Here is a 15,689-nt window from a genome sequence, read left to right as displayed (position 1 = left end):
CACCATCACTGTCTGTCTGTGCATCCCCAGCCTGGGCTGATCCCAGGAATTTGCGCCTGTCCAGGTGCAGAACCAGCTCTTGGCTGTGTCAAACCCCATGAGATTCCCAGGACCTGCTTCTCCCCCATGAACATTTCATGTTGACACAGCTCAGGAATACCTGTGGCTTTTCCCTGGAGCTTTGGGATGATCCCCCTCGTGTTCAGCCTCACAGCCCGTTCTGCTTTCACACACCAATAAAGCTGTTAAGGTATTTTCAATCCGAGCCCTACAGGAGGCTTGAACTGTGCCAACACTCTTGGATTCAAAGCCACAGACTTGGGGTTTTGCACTTGAACTATTTTTTAGAAATTCCCAAATACTTCTGCTTCCACATTTAACACTTTGCCCACAAGCCAGGTGAAATCTGAGTTGATAAAATCCAGCAATCTGGAAAACACCTTCTCACTATTTATTCCAATTATTGAAGGCAGGACATCCAAGTCCTCCCGCTGCCCTAAGGGAAAGTTTTACTGTTTAAAAGGCCGGATTTGTATCGTGTAAAACCCGGGACTGGAGGATTTGTGTCTCTCCCCCTCCACAGACATCCCATAGGTGGCGATGTTGGATTTTCCAAGGCAGGTCCCGATCCTTTCCCAGTGAAACTGGTTTTAATGAAAGCGGGGCTGGAGCTGCCCCGAGTTCCAGCAGAGCAGGATTGGGACAAATGTTGCACAACTACCTCAGGCTCCAGGCCATATGTCAAATTTACTTCTCGGGACAACTTTTTTGATCTTCACAGTGAAGAAACTCAACAAATCAAGCAAAGGAAAAATAAATTACCATTTTCTGGAGGTCACTGAAAGTTCAGGTTCTTCACCAGAATGAAACATTTGCACACGAGTCTCAGTGGAATCAAATGATTGTGCTTCCCAAAGAACATTTTGAAAGGAAATTGTGAAATAGGCAATTAAAGGCTTTTTAATCACTGCTATAAATTAAACTTTTACTACATTCACTTTTTAGGCTGACTTATTAGAGGAACAGTGGTGGATTCTTATTAATTTTGAATATTCATTCTCTTTTTCTCTATGTCTTGGCCGGAGTGCTATAAAGACTATGGGAATTGCTAGACAGGCAGTATGTTCTTCACATATTTTGTCATTTTGTATTTTGTCACAAGAAATTTGTATTTTGTCTGCAGTGTTTCTCCCCAGGTGCAGGTGTTTTTGTGTGATGCACCAGCCCCGTGCTCCATGTCCTGCCCTCCAGAATGTGTGAGCCAGGAGGAGCTGGGAGGAAGGTGAGCAACTCTTGTGCAGTGAATTAAAGCAGAATTCAGTGTATTCCTGTGGGGATCAGCTGGTTCGTGTGTGGAATAAGGAATTCTGGGTGTGAGCACGCCCATCATTCCATCCCATAACTGCTGGGATTATCTCCTGTGCAGGGCAATTTTCTGCTCATTTGTCTGAGGTGAAAGTCAAGCACACAGCTGAGAGCACTGAGCTCAGCTGCTGAATAGAAAGTTGCTATTTTGACATTTTCCAGACTGGAACTGTACTCTGTAGTACCAGTGTCCTCTCCTCTCCCCATCACATTTGTAAAGATAATGGGAAGCTGCATTTCCAAAGAGCAAAGGATGCAGGATGCTCTCCAGCTTCAGCCTCATTCAGCTGGATTGATTTTACCATAACTCTTCTCACAAATAAGCAGCACTTTTGTGACAGCTGAGTGCACTGAAGCCTAATGGGTTTAATTTCTGTACAGCTGGGCTGTGACAAAGCTCCCTGAGCCATTCCAGCTGTGCCTTTCCACTGAGTTCCTCTGGACCAGCCCCTCCTCAGGGATGAAGCTCCTCCCAGCAGCTTAACCTGGGGAAATTCAGTGTTTTGTGAACACCTTCAGTGTTTAATGGCAGCAGTTTATTTGGAGAGGAGAATTTGTTTGCCCACAGAGTGATTTCATCAGGAAGTCTCTGAATGAGCATAAAAAAGATCCCACCATGTGCCACTGCCACTGCTTGGCAAATTCATTCTGGCTGTAATAAAAAATGGGTTTGTCCCACAAGGCTTTATGATTGTGCCCTGGTCCAAATAGTTTTTCCATTAAAGGAAAACATTGCATTAAAAGAAGGACTAGCAAAAGGAAGAGGGTGATTTTGTACAACCTCTGTTTGGGCTGGCTTTGCCTGGTGGAGGTTGTAAAAGATTCCAGTGGGGAAAATGAAGATATTTAGAATAGATCTCATCTGGACAAGCCAGGTGGCCTTGCAAAAGTTGCATATTTTAAGGTGGCATATCAGACTTTCTCCTCTCTGATCCTTGGAGTCCCTCCTTCAGATCCATGTGGAGTTTTTCCCCATTCTATAGAATTTTTATTGCCTGTACCTGTGTTGAGGCTGTGACTGGAGGTGAAGCTGGTGTTGTTTGACTCTTCTCATCCAAGAGGCAAAGGAAAAGCCTCTAAACATGCAGAGCTCTTTCCAAGGAGTGCTCAAGGAACCAGGCCTGGGCTTTGGGAGCTGTTTGGAGTGATTTAGGAGTGGTGCTTTTAGAAATCAGACCCTCTGGAGCCTGGATGTCTGCAGGACACTCACTGGAGAGCTGAAATGGAGATTCTGAGCTCTCACCACTGCTGGAATTTTCAAACTTTCAAAGAGCTCCTGGTGAAGGAACTCATTAGAACAATTCCTGATGGAAGAGGAAATATGTGTGTTGGTGATGAGGGAATCATCCCAGGAGCCACAGTGGCAAATGCAGTGGCCATGAGAGTTGGGGAATCCTGCTGAGGGACCTTGGCTGAATTCCAGCCCTACAATAACAGGAGCCAGTGTTTCAATTGTTGAGAAATGACTTTAATCATTTTTTGCCATCTCTAAAGTGCCAGTGTACAGCGACGTACGGAACAATCCAGAATTATGGGCACAGCAGGGACACGTGGAGAGTGTATTCCTCACTCCTCCACCCATCACCCAGGGATCCATGGATCCATCCATTGTCCATCCATCATCCATCCATCATCCATCATCCATCCATCCATCCATCCATCATCCATCCATCCATCATCCATCCACCCATCATCCATCCATCATCCATCCATCATCCATCCATCCATCCATCATCCATCCATCCACCCATCACCCAGGGATCCATGGATCCATTCATTGTCCATCCATCATCCCTCCATCCATCATCCCTCCATCCATCATCCATCCATCCATCATCCATCATCCCTCCATCCATCATCCATCCATCCATCCATCCATCCACCCATCCATCCACCCATCCATCCATCCACCCATCCATCATCCATCATCCATCCATCCATCCATCCATCCATCCATCCATCCATCCATCCATCATCCCTCCATCCATCCATCCATCCATCCATCCATCCATCCATCCATCCATCCATCCATCCATCATCCATCCATCCATCCATCCATCATCCCTCCATCCATCCATCCCTCCCTTCCTCCCTTCCTCCTTCCCCACCCAGGCCCAGCTGGTCACCCCTGCCCACCCCAGGTGTGTGTGTCTGTCCAGCTCTGCCAGGACACCTGAGGAATCCCTCATTCCCTTCCCTGGCTGTGCCCAGCACCCTCCCTGCCCTCTGCTCAGCCTCAGTAGTTTCTCTGGGAATTATTTGGGAATGTGGGCAGTCCCTGCTGTGGGCAGTCCCTGCTGTGGGCACTGCAGTGACACCAATCCTCCCGTCCCTGCTGCTCTCCTGAGGACGCTGGCTGCATTGCTGTGCCTGGCAGGAGCAGGGCAGTGTCCAGGGGCACAGAGCTCTCAGGATGGCTGATCCCAGAGGAGCTGCCCTCCAGGCAGTGCTGCCCTCAGGGGGTGCCCGTGGGCTCACAGGCAGAGCCCTGGCTGGCAGCAGGGCCGTGCCCATTGTGCTGGGGCAGCAGCTGGAAGGTGAAGAACTGGCAGGGGCCCTGCTGCCCGCGGGGCTGGCGGGCTGGGCTGAGCTGGGAGCTGCAGTTGCTGCAGCCCTGCAGCGTGCACAGCTCCAGCTGTGGCTGGCTGATCCTGCTGACATAGCCAGGGCTGGGGGAGGCTGAGGACAAAGTCCTCTGGCTGCCACTCAGGAAGCTGCCACTGTCCTCCAGGGAGTCTCTCCTGCCCTGCTCCAGGGAGCAGCGCCTCCAGGTCCTGTAGCTGTAGGGCCACCAGCCCAGCTGCTTGCGCCGGTGGCACTGGCACCTCAGGATCTGGATGAAAGCTCTCTTGAACTCCTTGCTGGAGCAGGGGTAGATGATGGGATTCAAGCAGCTGTTGAAGTAGCCAAGCCAAAAAATCACCTTGAAGATCGTTTCAGGAGGCTTCAGAGCTGAGAACAGGGATCCTGTCCAGGGGAGACAAGCAGAAATATCTGAGATGAGATAGGCAGAGAATATCTGAGACAAGCAGAGAATATCTGAGATGGGACAGGTAGAGAATATCTGAGACAAGCAGAGAATATCTGAGATGAGACAGGCAGAGAATATCTGAGATGGGACAGGCAGAGAATATCTGAGATGGGACAAGCAGAGAATATCTGAAATGAGACAAGCAGAGAATATTTGAGATGAGACAAGCAGAGAATATCTGAGATGGGACAGGCAGAGAATATCTGAGATGGGACAGGCAGAGAATATTTGAGATGAGGGGTTTGTCTGCCTTTAGGAAGGGAACACATTCATCACATCACTGTTAGAATCTGTGTTTTAAAACTCTTTCATGCATGTTGGTCTTCTGGTACTAACGTGTTATTTTTAAAGCTAATAAGGAAATATTTCCCATCTGAAAGCTAAAGGAGCATGTCACTGATGAAGGAATAAAAAATAAGAAGCAGTCTTTGTGTTTATAGGTCCACACCTGCTGCAGGAACATCTCCTGATCCCAGGGACAGATCAAACCTCCCTTGTCCAGTCTGTGCCTTCTTCAAAGAGCTTTCAAAGGTAATTTTTGCAGAAAGGTGTTCCCAGGTCCCTCAAAAAGAGCATTTCCAGACAAACATTATAACTTCTAATACTTCCTCTGGCAGCTGCTGAATGCCCCTCCATTTCTCCAGATTATTGTGAGAATACAAACCTCCCAAAACCTGAAGTTAATTGGGGAACTTCCCATATCTCAGGCATTCATAAAAACGGTGTAACCCAAACCAAGAGGTTATTCTGTGAATACTTCCCCTTCCCTTCACAACCAAACAATTTCCCTAATGAGGCTGCCCAATGAAAAGCTCACACTGGGGAATCCACTTCCTCTACTCTTTGTGGCAATTGATCAGCTAAATTTAGCACATGGGAGAAAAGAATCTATGAGAATTTTCTGGCAAACAGAGCTGGGTCTGTGATCCATCTGGGAAAACACTTCTGGCTCAAGTGACCAAGGACTGGGAATCCAGGAGAGAATTCCTCTGTCAAGAGCTGGGGTTAGATTTGCAGGGTGTTTCAAATGGAAGGTGACCCCCCAGCCTGGCTGGAAAGAACCTTTTCCTCTGGAATGGTTTTGGATGTGCTGGGCTGTGAGAGCAGCTGAGTCAGTGGTGGCTGTCAGGATGCCAAGGGAGGGGCAGGTTGTGATCCTGGGCACTGTTCCCATCTCACTGCAACTCTGAGGTCGTGCCTGGGGCCTCCACACTGAGCATGAGCAATTCCTCTGCTCCTGGGCAACAGCTCTGGGGTGCCAGCACAGCCAGCATGGCCTGTGTGGGGCCAGGGCTGGCTGCACTCCCTGCACTGAGGGTCCTGGAGAGCCAGAATCCCAGATTTATCATGGCAGAGTTTAGCAATGGTGCCAGAGCTGGGCTGCATCCCCTGCCTGTGGCTCCTGATCCCAGATTTTATCATGGCAAAGTTTTGGGAATGGTGCCAGAGCTGGGCTGCATCCCCTGCCTGTGGCTCCTGATCCCAGATTTTATCATGGCAGAGTTTGGGAATGGTGCCAGAGCTGGGCAGCATCCCCTGTCTGTGGCTCCTGATCCCAGATTTTATCATGGCAGAGTTTGGGAATGGTGCCAGAGCTGGGCAGCATCCCCTGCCTGTGGCTCCTGATCCCAGATTTTATCATGGCAAAGTTTGGGAATGGTGCCAGAGCTGGGCAGCATCCCCTGTCTGTGGCTCCTGATCCCAGATTTTATCCTGGCAGAATTTGGGAATGGTGCCAGCTCTGGCTCTGCCCTGGAGCTGAGGAGCTCAGAGTCAAATAAAAAGTTTGAAGGGATTTCCTGCCAGCTCCTGCACTTCAGGGCTCTACAGGACTCCTGCAGGGTGAGCCCCTGTCCCTCAGGCTGTGCTGCTGGCAATGGTCTGTGGGGTTTGGCCAGAGCCTTTCTTGTGCAGCTGCTGCAGATCCTGCAGGTCCTGCAGGTCCTGCCTCTGTCCTGAGGAGAGGGTAAAATTTACAGGTCAGATAAAAGAGTAAAAATCTAGAGATGAAAACTGGGAACCAATGCAGATGAATGAGCTGTGCTTCTTTAATCTACATACACAAGAACTTACTCCTGATTTTCTCAGTTTCAAAACCTTTCTATTATTGTAGCCAAAAGCTGAACTTTAATTTTTGTAAAAAATTAGCTACCAGTCCTTTTACTCAGCTGCATTAACCTGTCTGGAGCAAACAAGTGTGGGCTGTTCTGATACCCTGATAAAATGCTAAAGCAAAGCCTGCTGGGCACACTCAAACACCAGACTGATATTTCCTGCTCCAATCTCCAATCACTTCCCCACTGCAGCCTGATAAAGAGATTAAATATTGCCCTGTGCTGATTTAAATTGCTCTTTAAAATGCCAGCAGGATTTGCATGTGGTTCTGTCCTCAGTGATTTATTCCTGGTGGGGTGGCCAGAGGGATTTCCCTTCTCCAAGGGATTGCTCTCCTGTTCCATGTTGAACAGCCTCACTCCAAGGGATGTGTGTTTGCTGCTCACTTTTATCTCTCAGCACTAACCCTGTGACTTATTAATCACAGCACCACAACCTCCCTCTCACTGCACCACTGACACCAATAAGATTTCTGCAAAGCACAAGTGGGGAACAGGAAATATTTCAGAAAATCAGCTGGATCAGTTTGGAGGGATCAGTTTTTTGCTCACAGTCCTCAGGCTTGATGGAGCTGTTGAGCTTGGAGATAAACTGAGCAAGTATCATAAAAAGGAATTAAGAAGTATTTTATTTAGCAAAAACTAATTTCATTTAGGCACTGACTGCTTCTTTATAATGAATGCTTTATTACAGAGAAAGTCAGTCAAGTCTCCTCAATGAAATTAGGGAACACTGTGGGAAACAATTTGCAATATTAATTCTCCTCACATAATCTGCAGAATATGGAGGCAGAGCATCACTGAGACATTAAAATTCAGAGTCCACTGGAGTCAGGGAAATCCTTGAAACCCTTTGAAAAGCCTCATGAGGACTTCAGTGAACCTGGGAAGAGTCCTTAAAATATCAGGGTGGGCAGCAGAAAAATCTTCTGGAGTGGTTTAATTGCTGTACTCTTAATTAAGGAAAACTCTTCACTGAAGGAGGTTTTAATTAAACATTCATTTTTAATGCATTGTGGGTTTGACATCAATTAAGTATAATAAATTACTCATAAAATGATCAGTTCTGCTCAGGAGTTGGTACTTTTAGATTAGATAATAATTGGGGAGGAGTACTGTGAATTCCCTGGATTTAAGGACAAGTCACTAGGGATGAATTTGGGCTGTCAAGTGCTGTTTTCTGTGCCTTACAAAAGAATTGCATTTTAGAATCTTCTAAATCCAGTTTTGCTGAGATGAAAACACACCTAGAGGGGAGTATGTTGAGTTGCCTTCCAGTTTCCTGAAGCAAATCCAACATTTGGATTTATTGCAATCCAATGTACAACAAAATCATGTCAGGGCTCTGCTGTGCACCACTGGATATTCCAGCTGGGAAACTGGAGATCCACTGCATGCCTCTGGCATTGTTTGAAGTTTAAAGAGCCACAAAACCTGAAATTCCTTCTCTCTATCGATAACAAGTTGAAGTGCTTCAAATCTTTCTTATTTGCACACCATAAAAGAGAAATAGAGAATTGGTAATTATGATTGGAAGTTGAAAGTCAGGTATAGGTTGCCCTGGGAAGGCAACCCAAGGGCCAACCTTCTTTCAGAGATTCCATTTTGATGCAGACTGGAGCCATTCTGACTGGAGTTAAATCTGAGCTTTTCAAGAGAAAATTCCAAGATTTTAAAAATTGCTCTGGTGAGGGAAAGGATTGCAAAACACCAAATGATAACAGCTGAGGTCTGAGACAGGGAAAACAGGAAACTTCACCAACATCAACCCCCATGTCCATCTGTCCTTCAGGAGTCAGCTTGTGCAGAAATGAGCCTGAAATCTGCTTTATGATGGAACTTTTCCCTGGGAAAAGAGATTGATCAGATCTGTGCTGTGAGCAGCACGAGACCTTCCAGGCTGGGAATCTCTGTGCTCCTGCTGTGATTCCTGCAGCAGCCACAGCTCCTGATGGCTGAGTTACATCCCCTGTGAGCACAGCCAGTAAATCCTCCCTGCAGGAGCCATCATCTGCCCCTGAGCAGAATTGTTGTGAGTTTAGAATGTGCTGAGAGGATGTGGTTGCCTTTTGTTTAAGCTTTCTGCAGCCCTTCTCACCACGGGCTCAGCCAAGCCAGTGTGCCAAGGTTTTGGAGTTAATTGGATTTCTAAAGCTCCTGATTTCTTCCCTTCCAGCATCCAATGTTTGTGTACATTCCCCTGGACTTATTTAATATGGCAAAAAACCCCTGAACAGTAGATGTTTACAAACAGTAGATGATGAAGTGGAGAGGATGGTTATAAAGCTAAGGGTTGGTCAAGCTGGGAGGCACTGCAGGCTGCTGGAGAGGAGGATTAGGAAAACAGGGAAAACAGCTGGAAAACACTGAAAAATGATCTTGAGGAACAGGGAGAGTACCCAAAATAAGCAGAATCAAATTCAATAAGGAAAATGAAAGGAAAACTGGATGAATTATAAGTACTGGGTAGCATAGAAATCTGATGGGGTTCCAAGTCTGGCAGGTGCCATCCTCTGACTGTGGAGTGACAGGTACAGTAGGAATGTCCTGGAATCTTGGAATGTTTTGTTTAAAGGGAGCCTAGAGCTCATCCAGTCCCACCCCTGCCATGGGCAGGACACCTTCCACCATCCCAGCTTGCTCAGAGCTCCAAAGTGTCCTGATTGTGAGGAATTCATGTCCTAGGACCAAAAACCTGCAGCAGATGCCTCATATTTCAGCTGAACAAATCACTGCAATGAGAACAGCATGAGCTTCATTCACAATGACTCAAATCTGAGAGGCTTTTGAAAGGCTCTGAGAATAGAAACTTATCTGGAGTGGCCAAAATAAAACCAGGACTTCAAGGAGTACAGATAGGCACGAGATCTTTTCCTAAACCCCAGAGCTCCTTGCATTACCAGCAGTTGCAAGGCACAGCAGCTACATTTGATTGCTGAAGGGACAGTGCCTTGTATTTAAATACAGAATTGCTGCTCTGGGCACCACCTCAGCCCACAGAGAGAACTCACCTGTGTTTAAACTGTGCTGCCCTCAGACAAGTGTGATAAAGCCAAGATCAGTTTTGGTCAGAATCTCCTTCAGTGTCTAGAGCTGACAGTGCACAGGGACACAAGCACAGCATTATTGTTGTTATTATTTAGTCCAAAAGAGTTACAGACTCCAGCAGCTCCTGACCAGACAGCACAGGAGCCAAGATTATCCTTGTTTTGCAAAGGATTAGCTGATTAAGGGAGTCTAGAAAAGCTAATCTGAGTCTGCTGACATTTCATTTATTGCACTTCTATATCTGCACTTACTGAACATGCCCTGGTGTTTTCCCTCCTCCTTGCCTGACATCTGAGCCAATCTGTCTTGGCCATGGCTGGTAGGAAATGGATCCAGCATGGAACTGAACCCTGTTCCAGAGGTGCTGGATGAATTTTCAGTGCAGATTTTCTCTCTCATCCCTCAGAGATGGATGGTTCTTGTTTTCCAGTTCCTAGGGCTCACCTGGAATCCCATCAAAACAGCCCCAAATCCTGCAGTGGGTTTGTTCTAGTGAAGATGTGAAAAACCTCCTGGCTCTTTGGTCCTGGCAGTGTTTCAGCTGAGACCCTGAGCTGTGGCCTCAGGTGCTTGAGGACCACCTGGGGTTTGTCACTTCTCTCAGTGCTGTTCCTGTCTTCTCTCAGTGTGCTCCTTCTCAGGTTTGCAAGCCCCTCTGGGGAAGGACCTGTCCAGCTGCCCTGCCAAAAACATTTCCTCCTCTTCCTTCCCTTCTGCCTTTAAGATTTGTGAGATTTCCTCTCACTTCCCAGTAGCTCAGCCCTGATATTTTTTTTCCCTGGGATCTCTCTGAGCTGACACAGGAGCTGCTGCCACCCCTGGAGCTGAAGAGTCACCACTGGTTGATTTCTGTGTATTTTTTTCTGCATTGCTTTGTGTATTTGTTTCTGTGCCATAACCACTGTAGGATTTCCCTTCACAAACAAATCCAAAGCCTGCAGAGGAATTCCCCAGGAATTTGTGCAGTTTCCCCTACTCTGATAACAACTCTGTCCTAAACCCCAGTAGTTTGTAAGTGACTGGTAATTGATACCCTTTGCAAAGCAGAGGCTTAAACCAGGGCTTAAGGGAGGCTATTTCAGGAGCAAAATGAATCATCCCCAAATAATCTGGGGCTCCCCACGTGCCAAAACACTCCTGCTGCTCAGTGAATGCCCTCAGGATGTTTAATTGTCCCGTTCCTGCTGTGTCCTGTCAACTGAACTTTGCACGAGGATTGACCTGCCAGATTGCCACATCCATTCATTTATTTGGATTCTGTAACTATTAACTCGAGGTCATCAATTCGAGATGGACTGGTCAGGGAGGGGAAGAGGAGGCAAATGAGGTGAAGATAAGCCAGGCCTAAAGCCCTGCAGAGAGCTGAGCCCAGTGGCACTGACAGCACCAGACCTAAAGCCTGGAAGGGTTTCCCATGGTATTCTTTGTATTCTCAAAGGTTGGTCTGATGTAACATAATCTACATTCTGTGCTTAAAAAACATTTTTGGAATAGTTTTGTGTTGGCTGACCTACAATGTGCAATATTTAATATTATTTTTTTAACTTATAGAGATATTACAGAAGTGTGATCCATAGTGATAGACCCACCAGGTATCTTCATCCTGGGGCTCTTGGGACCTTCTCCCACTGATATTAAATTTCCAAAAGTTTTATTTTTCTTCATTGATGGGCCCCAGGATTTGTGGGAGTGGGGGGATTTAGGCTCTGGACTGGGCAGTGGATCCTGCTCTGAATTCTGCAGCAGGCTGGGGAAGTGCCCTGCTTGAGTCCCTGGTGGGTTTTCCTCTGGGAATGGCTGGGAGAGCACTGGGAAGTCTGCTCTGATATCTCAATTCACAGGAGTGACACTAAACCTCTCCTTATAGGACCCTTCATTTTGTATTCATTTTTTAAACAAAGGTATTGCCTTAAAACTGGACACTCCATTGTTTAAAGGAGGGAGTTTTAATGAGTGTTACCTTAGTTCTGCAGGGCTCTAGCCTTTAAATGAAAAGAATCTTTCACTCATCATTTATCAGCAACGAATATTTAATGTAGTCCTGCTGCCTAAGGAAGAATGTGTATGAAAGAGATGAAAAGAAACATTTATTTTAAAAAAACAAGATATTTACTCCTCAAAGCTGAGTCACTGAATTTATGGCCCAAGAAGTTGTCTCAAAGACACAAATGTCTTCAGTTTATTCTTTGTGTTGAATCACAAATAATTTTGAGTGGCAGGGTGACTGCACAAGCAGGGAGCTTTTATAAATGTGCAGCCAGGATGTTCTGTAGCTCCACTGCTGTCTGGAAAGAATATTCAGCACAGGAATAACCCAAATTTCTCACATGATTCTCTCTGATGCCAGTTCTGCACCCCCAGGTGCTGAAGACAGCACAGCTCAGTGCTCCAGAACTGACTGGGGGAAATTCAGTGCTGAGACTTTAATGCTGCTCAGCACCTGAGGTATCAAGGCTGGAATTCCAATCTGCACTGGATGCAGAGTTTTCCTTGGGATTTTTGCTTGAAAAATTCTCTGGAAGTGTTGATAAAATTTCTTTTCATATTTCTAAGCAATCTGCCTGCTTTCAGCACCACAGCTGCTCCCAGGGCATAGCTGCCACCTGATGGAATAATTCTGGGCTGGAATATCAAATGGGGAGCTGTGGAATAAATTGAAATGCCAGACTGGAAGAAGAATAATTTTGCCTGGGAAACTCATGGAACTGCTGAGAATACCAAAGAAACTCTGCCACATCCAAGGAGATTTGCTCAGACCAGGCTGCAGTGCTGCAGAAATAACATTTATCTGCTTGGCAAATGTCTCGTGGTTGGATCCACAGAAATCCAGAGCTGCTTTGCCAACACCTCCCTGCAGAGTCATGGAATTACTGAGGGAATCAGGGAGCAGAGGAATAGAAATAGCAACGATGCAGATGTGAGGGTGTGATTTGGGTTAGTGGGGCAAACAGGAGAAGGAGCAGCTGAGGGAGAAGCCAGTCCTTGCAGGGGGGAGGTGTCTCAGCTGGACAGCTCAGGAGCCGATGGAGAGCTTGGAAAACATCAGCACCTCCTGGATTCTACAGCTTGCCTATCCCAGGAATTGATTTCATACCACTGAGTGCTCTTTAAAAGGTTTTTAATAGCATTTCACTGAATTTTGTGTCTTCAAGATGCAAAGCAAAAGATTCCTGCTCTGAAGAGTGCAGCTCACAGCTCCTTAGGAATTCTTTCTCCTCTGCTGCAGTTGAGAGCAGCTGCACTGTCAGGAAAAGAACTTTTCCCACCTGTCCTAGTGAGCAATGCTTGAGTCATGCCTGACATCCTTAATTGACTCTGCACTGATACAGAGAGATAAAAATACAGGGGTTTGGGCAGCACTGGATCATAAATTGAAAAAGAAAAGCCAGGGACAAGGAATAAACCCAGCCTGTTCCTAGCCAGGAAAACAAAGGGGAAATATCCACCGTGGGAATGGATCCGGGATGGGATGCTGTGGAAAGTCTTCAGTCATAAAGATTTTAAAATTCACTATAATAAGCTAGAGATTACAAAGTTGCCCTGTAGTAGTTGAAGCAGCAAAGATCCTAAATGATATTACACAGAAATTTTAGTTTTATAATTCTTCACCAGGACCAGGTTGCTGAACTCAGTTTAGTTTTCTACAACTCTGTCTAAAAATATTCGCGTACCACTCAATCAGAAATGTTTTGGTTGGGTAACTAAGTAAACACAAACACAGAACATTAATAAAGGCTTTTTCTCCCTTTTCTTTATCCACCTCTTTCCATAATTAGGCTGCCAGATTGTCTCAGAGAAATGAATTTTGGACAGATATTTCTGAGAGCTCAGTAATTGAATATCTTGAGATCCTCCCCTTCAGAGGCAGTGCTAGTATTAAAAACAATGCAAGCACATTCCACCCAGCTCTGGGGGCACTGAGCAATGTGTTAAGGCCGTGTCAATGCTTCAACAATGTTTTAAAGTTGGAAGTGAACAAAGTGGCTGCCAAAAGCTGCCATGGCAGTGCCCAGAACAGCTGAATGAAGAACTACTGACAGCAACAAGCACCTTCCTTGGGGATATGTGGGGTCTCCTCTGGTTTTGAGATTTGATCAGTAACGTTTGAACTCAGATCTAGAACTTTTCAGCCTCCCAAAGCTCAGGGGAGTTTTGCCCTTCACAATTAACTAAGTTGATTTCCAGTTAGGGCACCTTAAAACGCCAAAATCCTACTGTGTTATATCCCAAACCCTGAACCCCCAACATTGCAGTGCTGCAGTTCTCTGGTCTTCTCTAGGATTTGGGGTAAAGCATTCTGGTAATGTTTCTGACACCTAATTCAATTCAAATGAACAACACAAAGGGAGATTTAACACATAAACCCTGGAGATATTGTCCTGTGGGGTGACACAGGCCTGAGGACTCCAGGTGAGCAGCTTTGTGCAGCTTCACACTTCCCAAAGTTCCAGTGTGACTGCACATCAGGAGTTCCCTTCCTTTCATTCCCTTCCTTTCATTCTCTCACTGCAGCTCTCCTTTTCATCCAGCTGATTCCTCTCCATGATATTTCTGTAGGATCCAACAAACCCAACCTGACCCCTGCCCTCGCAGCCCCCTGGTTCCCAACTCACCCAGTGGCAGGACGATGAAGAAGGGCAGCCAGCACAGGATAAACATGCCCACCACAATTCCCAACGTCTTGGCCGCCTTCTTTTCTCTGGAGAACTTTAAAAGTTTGAAAGCTAAGGAGTTCCTGGGATTGTGACCCTTGGATTTGGTGTTGTTTAAGGTGTCCTCGTGCTTGTAATGAATCCGTAGGGTCAGCTCCTTGGAGTTGGACATTTCCTTCATCACCCCAGCCTCCAGATTCCTGGTAGTCCTTTTGGCCACGATGTAGACCCGGCAGTACATGACAAGGATGACGATTAAGGGGATGTAAAAGGAGCCCAGGGAGGAGAAGAGGGCGTAGAAAGGCTCCTCGGTGATGCGGCACTCCCTGTCGTCCTGCGGGGCCGGCTCCTTCCAGCCCAGCAGGGGCCCGATGGAAATCACCATGGACAGGAGCCAAACGCCCAGCAGAGCCAGGATCGCCCTTCTCCTGGTGACCAGCGTGGGGTACTGCAGCGAGTAGCGCACCCCGATGTACCTGTCGATGGAGATGGCACACAGGCTCAGAATGGAGGCTGTGCAGCACAGCACATCCACCGCCGCCCAGATGTCACAGAATATCCTCCCCAAAACCCAGTAGCCCAGCACTTCCAGCGTGGCGGAGAACGGCAGGACGGTGAAACTCAGCAGCAGGTCTGCTATGGCCAGGTTAACGATGAAATAGTTCGTAGGGATTCTTAAATGTCTGTTGCAAGCCACTGAGAGAATTACCAGGATATTACCTATGATAGCAAAGAGAATAAAGGCACCGAGGATCAGCCCCACAATGATCGCCCTGCTGGTGGCCAAGGCAGGTGAATCCAGGTTGCTTCCTGTCTCGTTGGAGTTGTTTGCAGAAAAATTGCCGTAATTTAGTGCGGAGCCTTTGAAATATCCCGGTATCGATGTATTGGATTTATCACCAAGGTAGGTATTCATCTTAAAAATCATCCTCCATAGCAAGCTGGGGTTGTGTCCCTCGGCGAGTCAGCCCAAAGTCATCTCTGGAGGCGGCGAGCGGGCGCAGAGCCGGGGGCGGTGCGGGCGGGGGGATTCACGGCCCCGCAGCCCCGGCAGCGCAGCCCGGCGGGCCCGGGGCACCGCGCTCACCCGCGCCCCCTCCGCGCCCCCGCATTGCCCCTGCGGAGCCGCTGGCAGCAGCGGCGGCGGCAGCAGAATCCCCAATCCTCAGTCCTGAATCCCCAATCCTCAGTCCTGAATCCTGAATCCTGCCCGGAGCCGGGGGAGCTGCGCTGCTGCCGTGCCTGACACGGGGCGGGATCAGCGCTGGCCCCGGAGCGGAGGCGGAGGGACCGAGGGACGGAGGGACAGGGGGACACGGGGACAGAGGGACAGAGAGGTAGAGGGAGAGAGGGACAGAGAGGTAGAGGGAAAGAGAGATAGAGGGAGAGAGGGATAGAGAGACAGGGGGACAGGGGGACAGAGGGACAAAGGGACAGAGGGATAGAGGGACAGAGAGACAGAGAAACAGGGGGACAGGG

The 15,689-nt window shown here is 47.5% G+C and overlaps 1 protein-coding gene across 1 annotated transcript; it reads right to left on the bottom strand.

Moving 5' to 3' along the window:
* Positions 1–3,735: 3,735 nt before the first annotated feature.
* ADRA1B (adrenoceptor alpha 1B) lies at positions 3,736–15,227 on the bottom strand. Its single transcript, XM_079319999.1, has 2 exons — positions 14,172–15,227; positions 3,736–4,332 (listed from the first exon to the last, which is right to left on the bottom strand). The coding sequence occupies exons 1-2, from the start codon at positions 15,136–15,138 to the stop codon at positions 3,821–3,823; spliced, it is 1,479 nt and encodes a 492-aa protein (XP_079176125.1). The 5' UTR covers positions 15,139–15,227; the 3' UTR covers positions 3,736–3,820.
* Positions 15,228–15,689: the final 462 nt, after the last annotated feature.

Source organism: Erithacus rubecula (genome assembly GCF_903797595.1).
Source record: "Erithacus rubecula genome assembly, chromosome: 16".
NCBI lineage: Eukaryota > Metazoa > Chordata > Aves > Passeriformes > Muscicapidae > Erithacus > Erithacus rubecula.
The sequence above is the reverse complement of the archived record's forward strand: the minus strand, read 5'-3'. Positions and strand labels throughout refer to the sequence as shown.

What these genes read in the sequence shown, in the direction of transcription:
- ADRA1B (XM_079319999.1), bottom strand. Translation starts at nt 15,138, where the DNA reads ATGATTTTTAAGATGAATACCTACCTTGGTGATAAATCCAATACATCG. An exon ending in CTTCATCGTCCTGCCACTGG is followed by an intron (nt 4,333 to 14,171) that starts GTGAGTTGGGAA and finishes TCCCCTGGACAG; the next exon opens with GATCCCTGTTCTCAGCTCTG.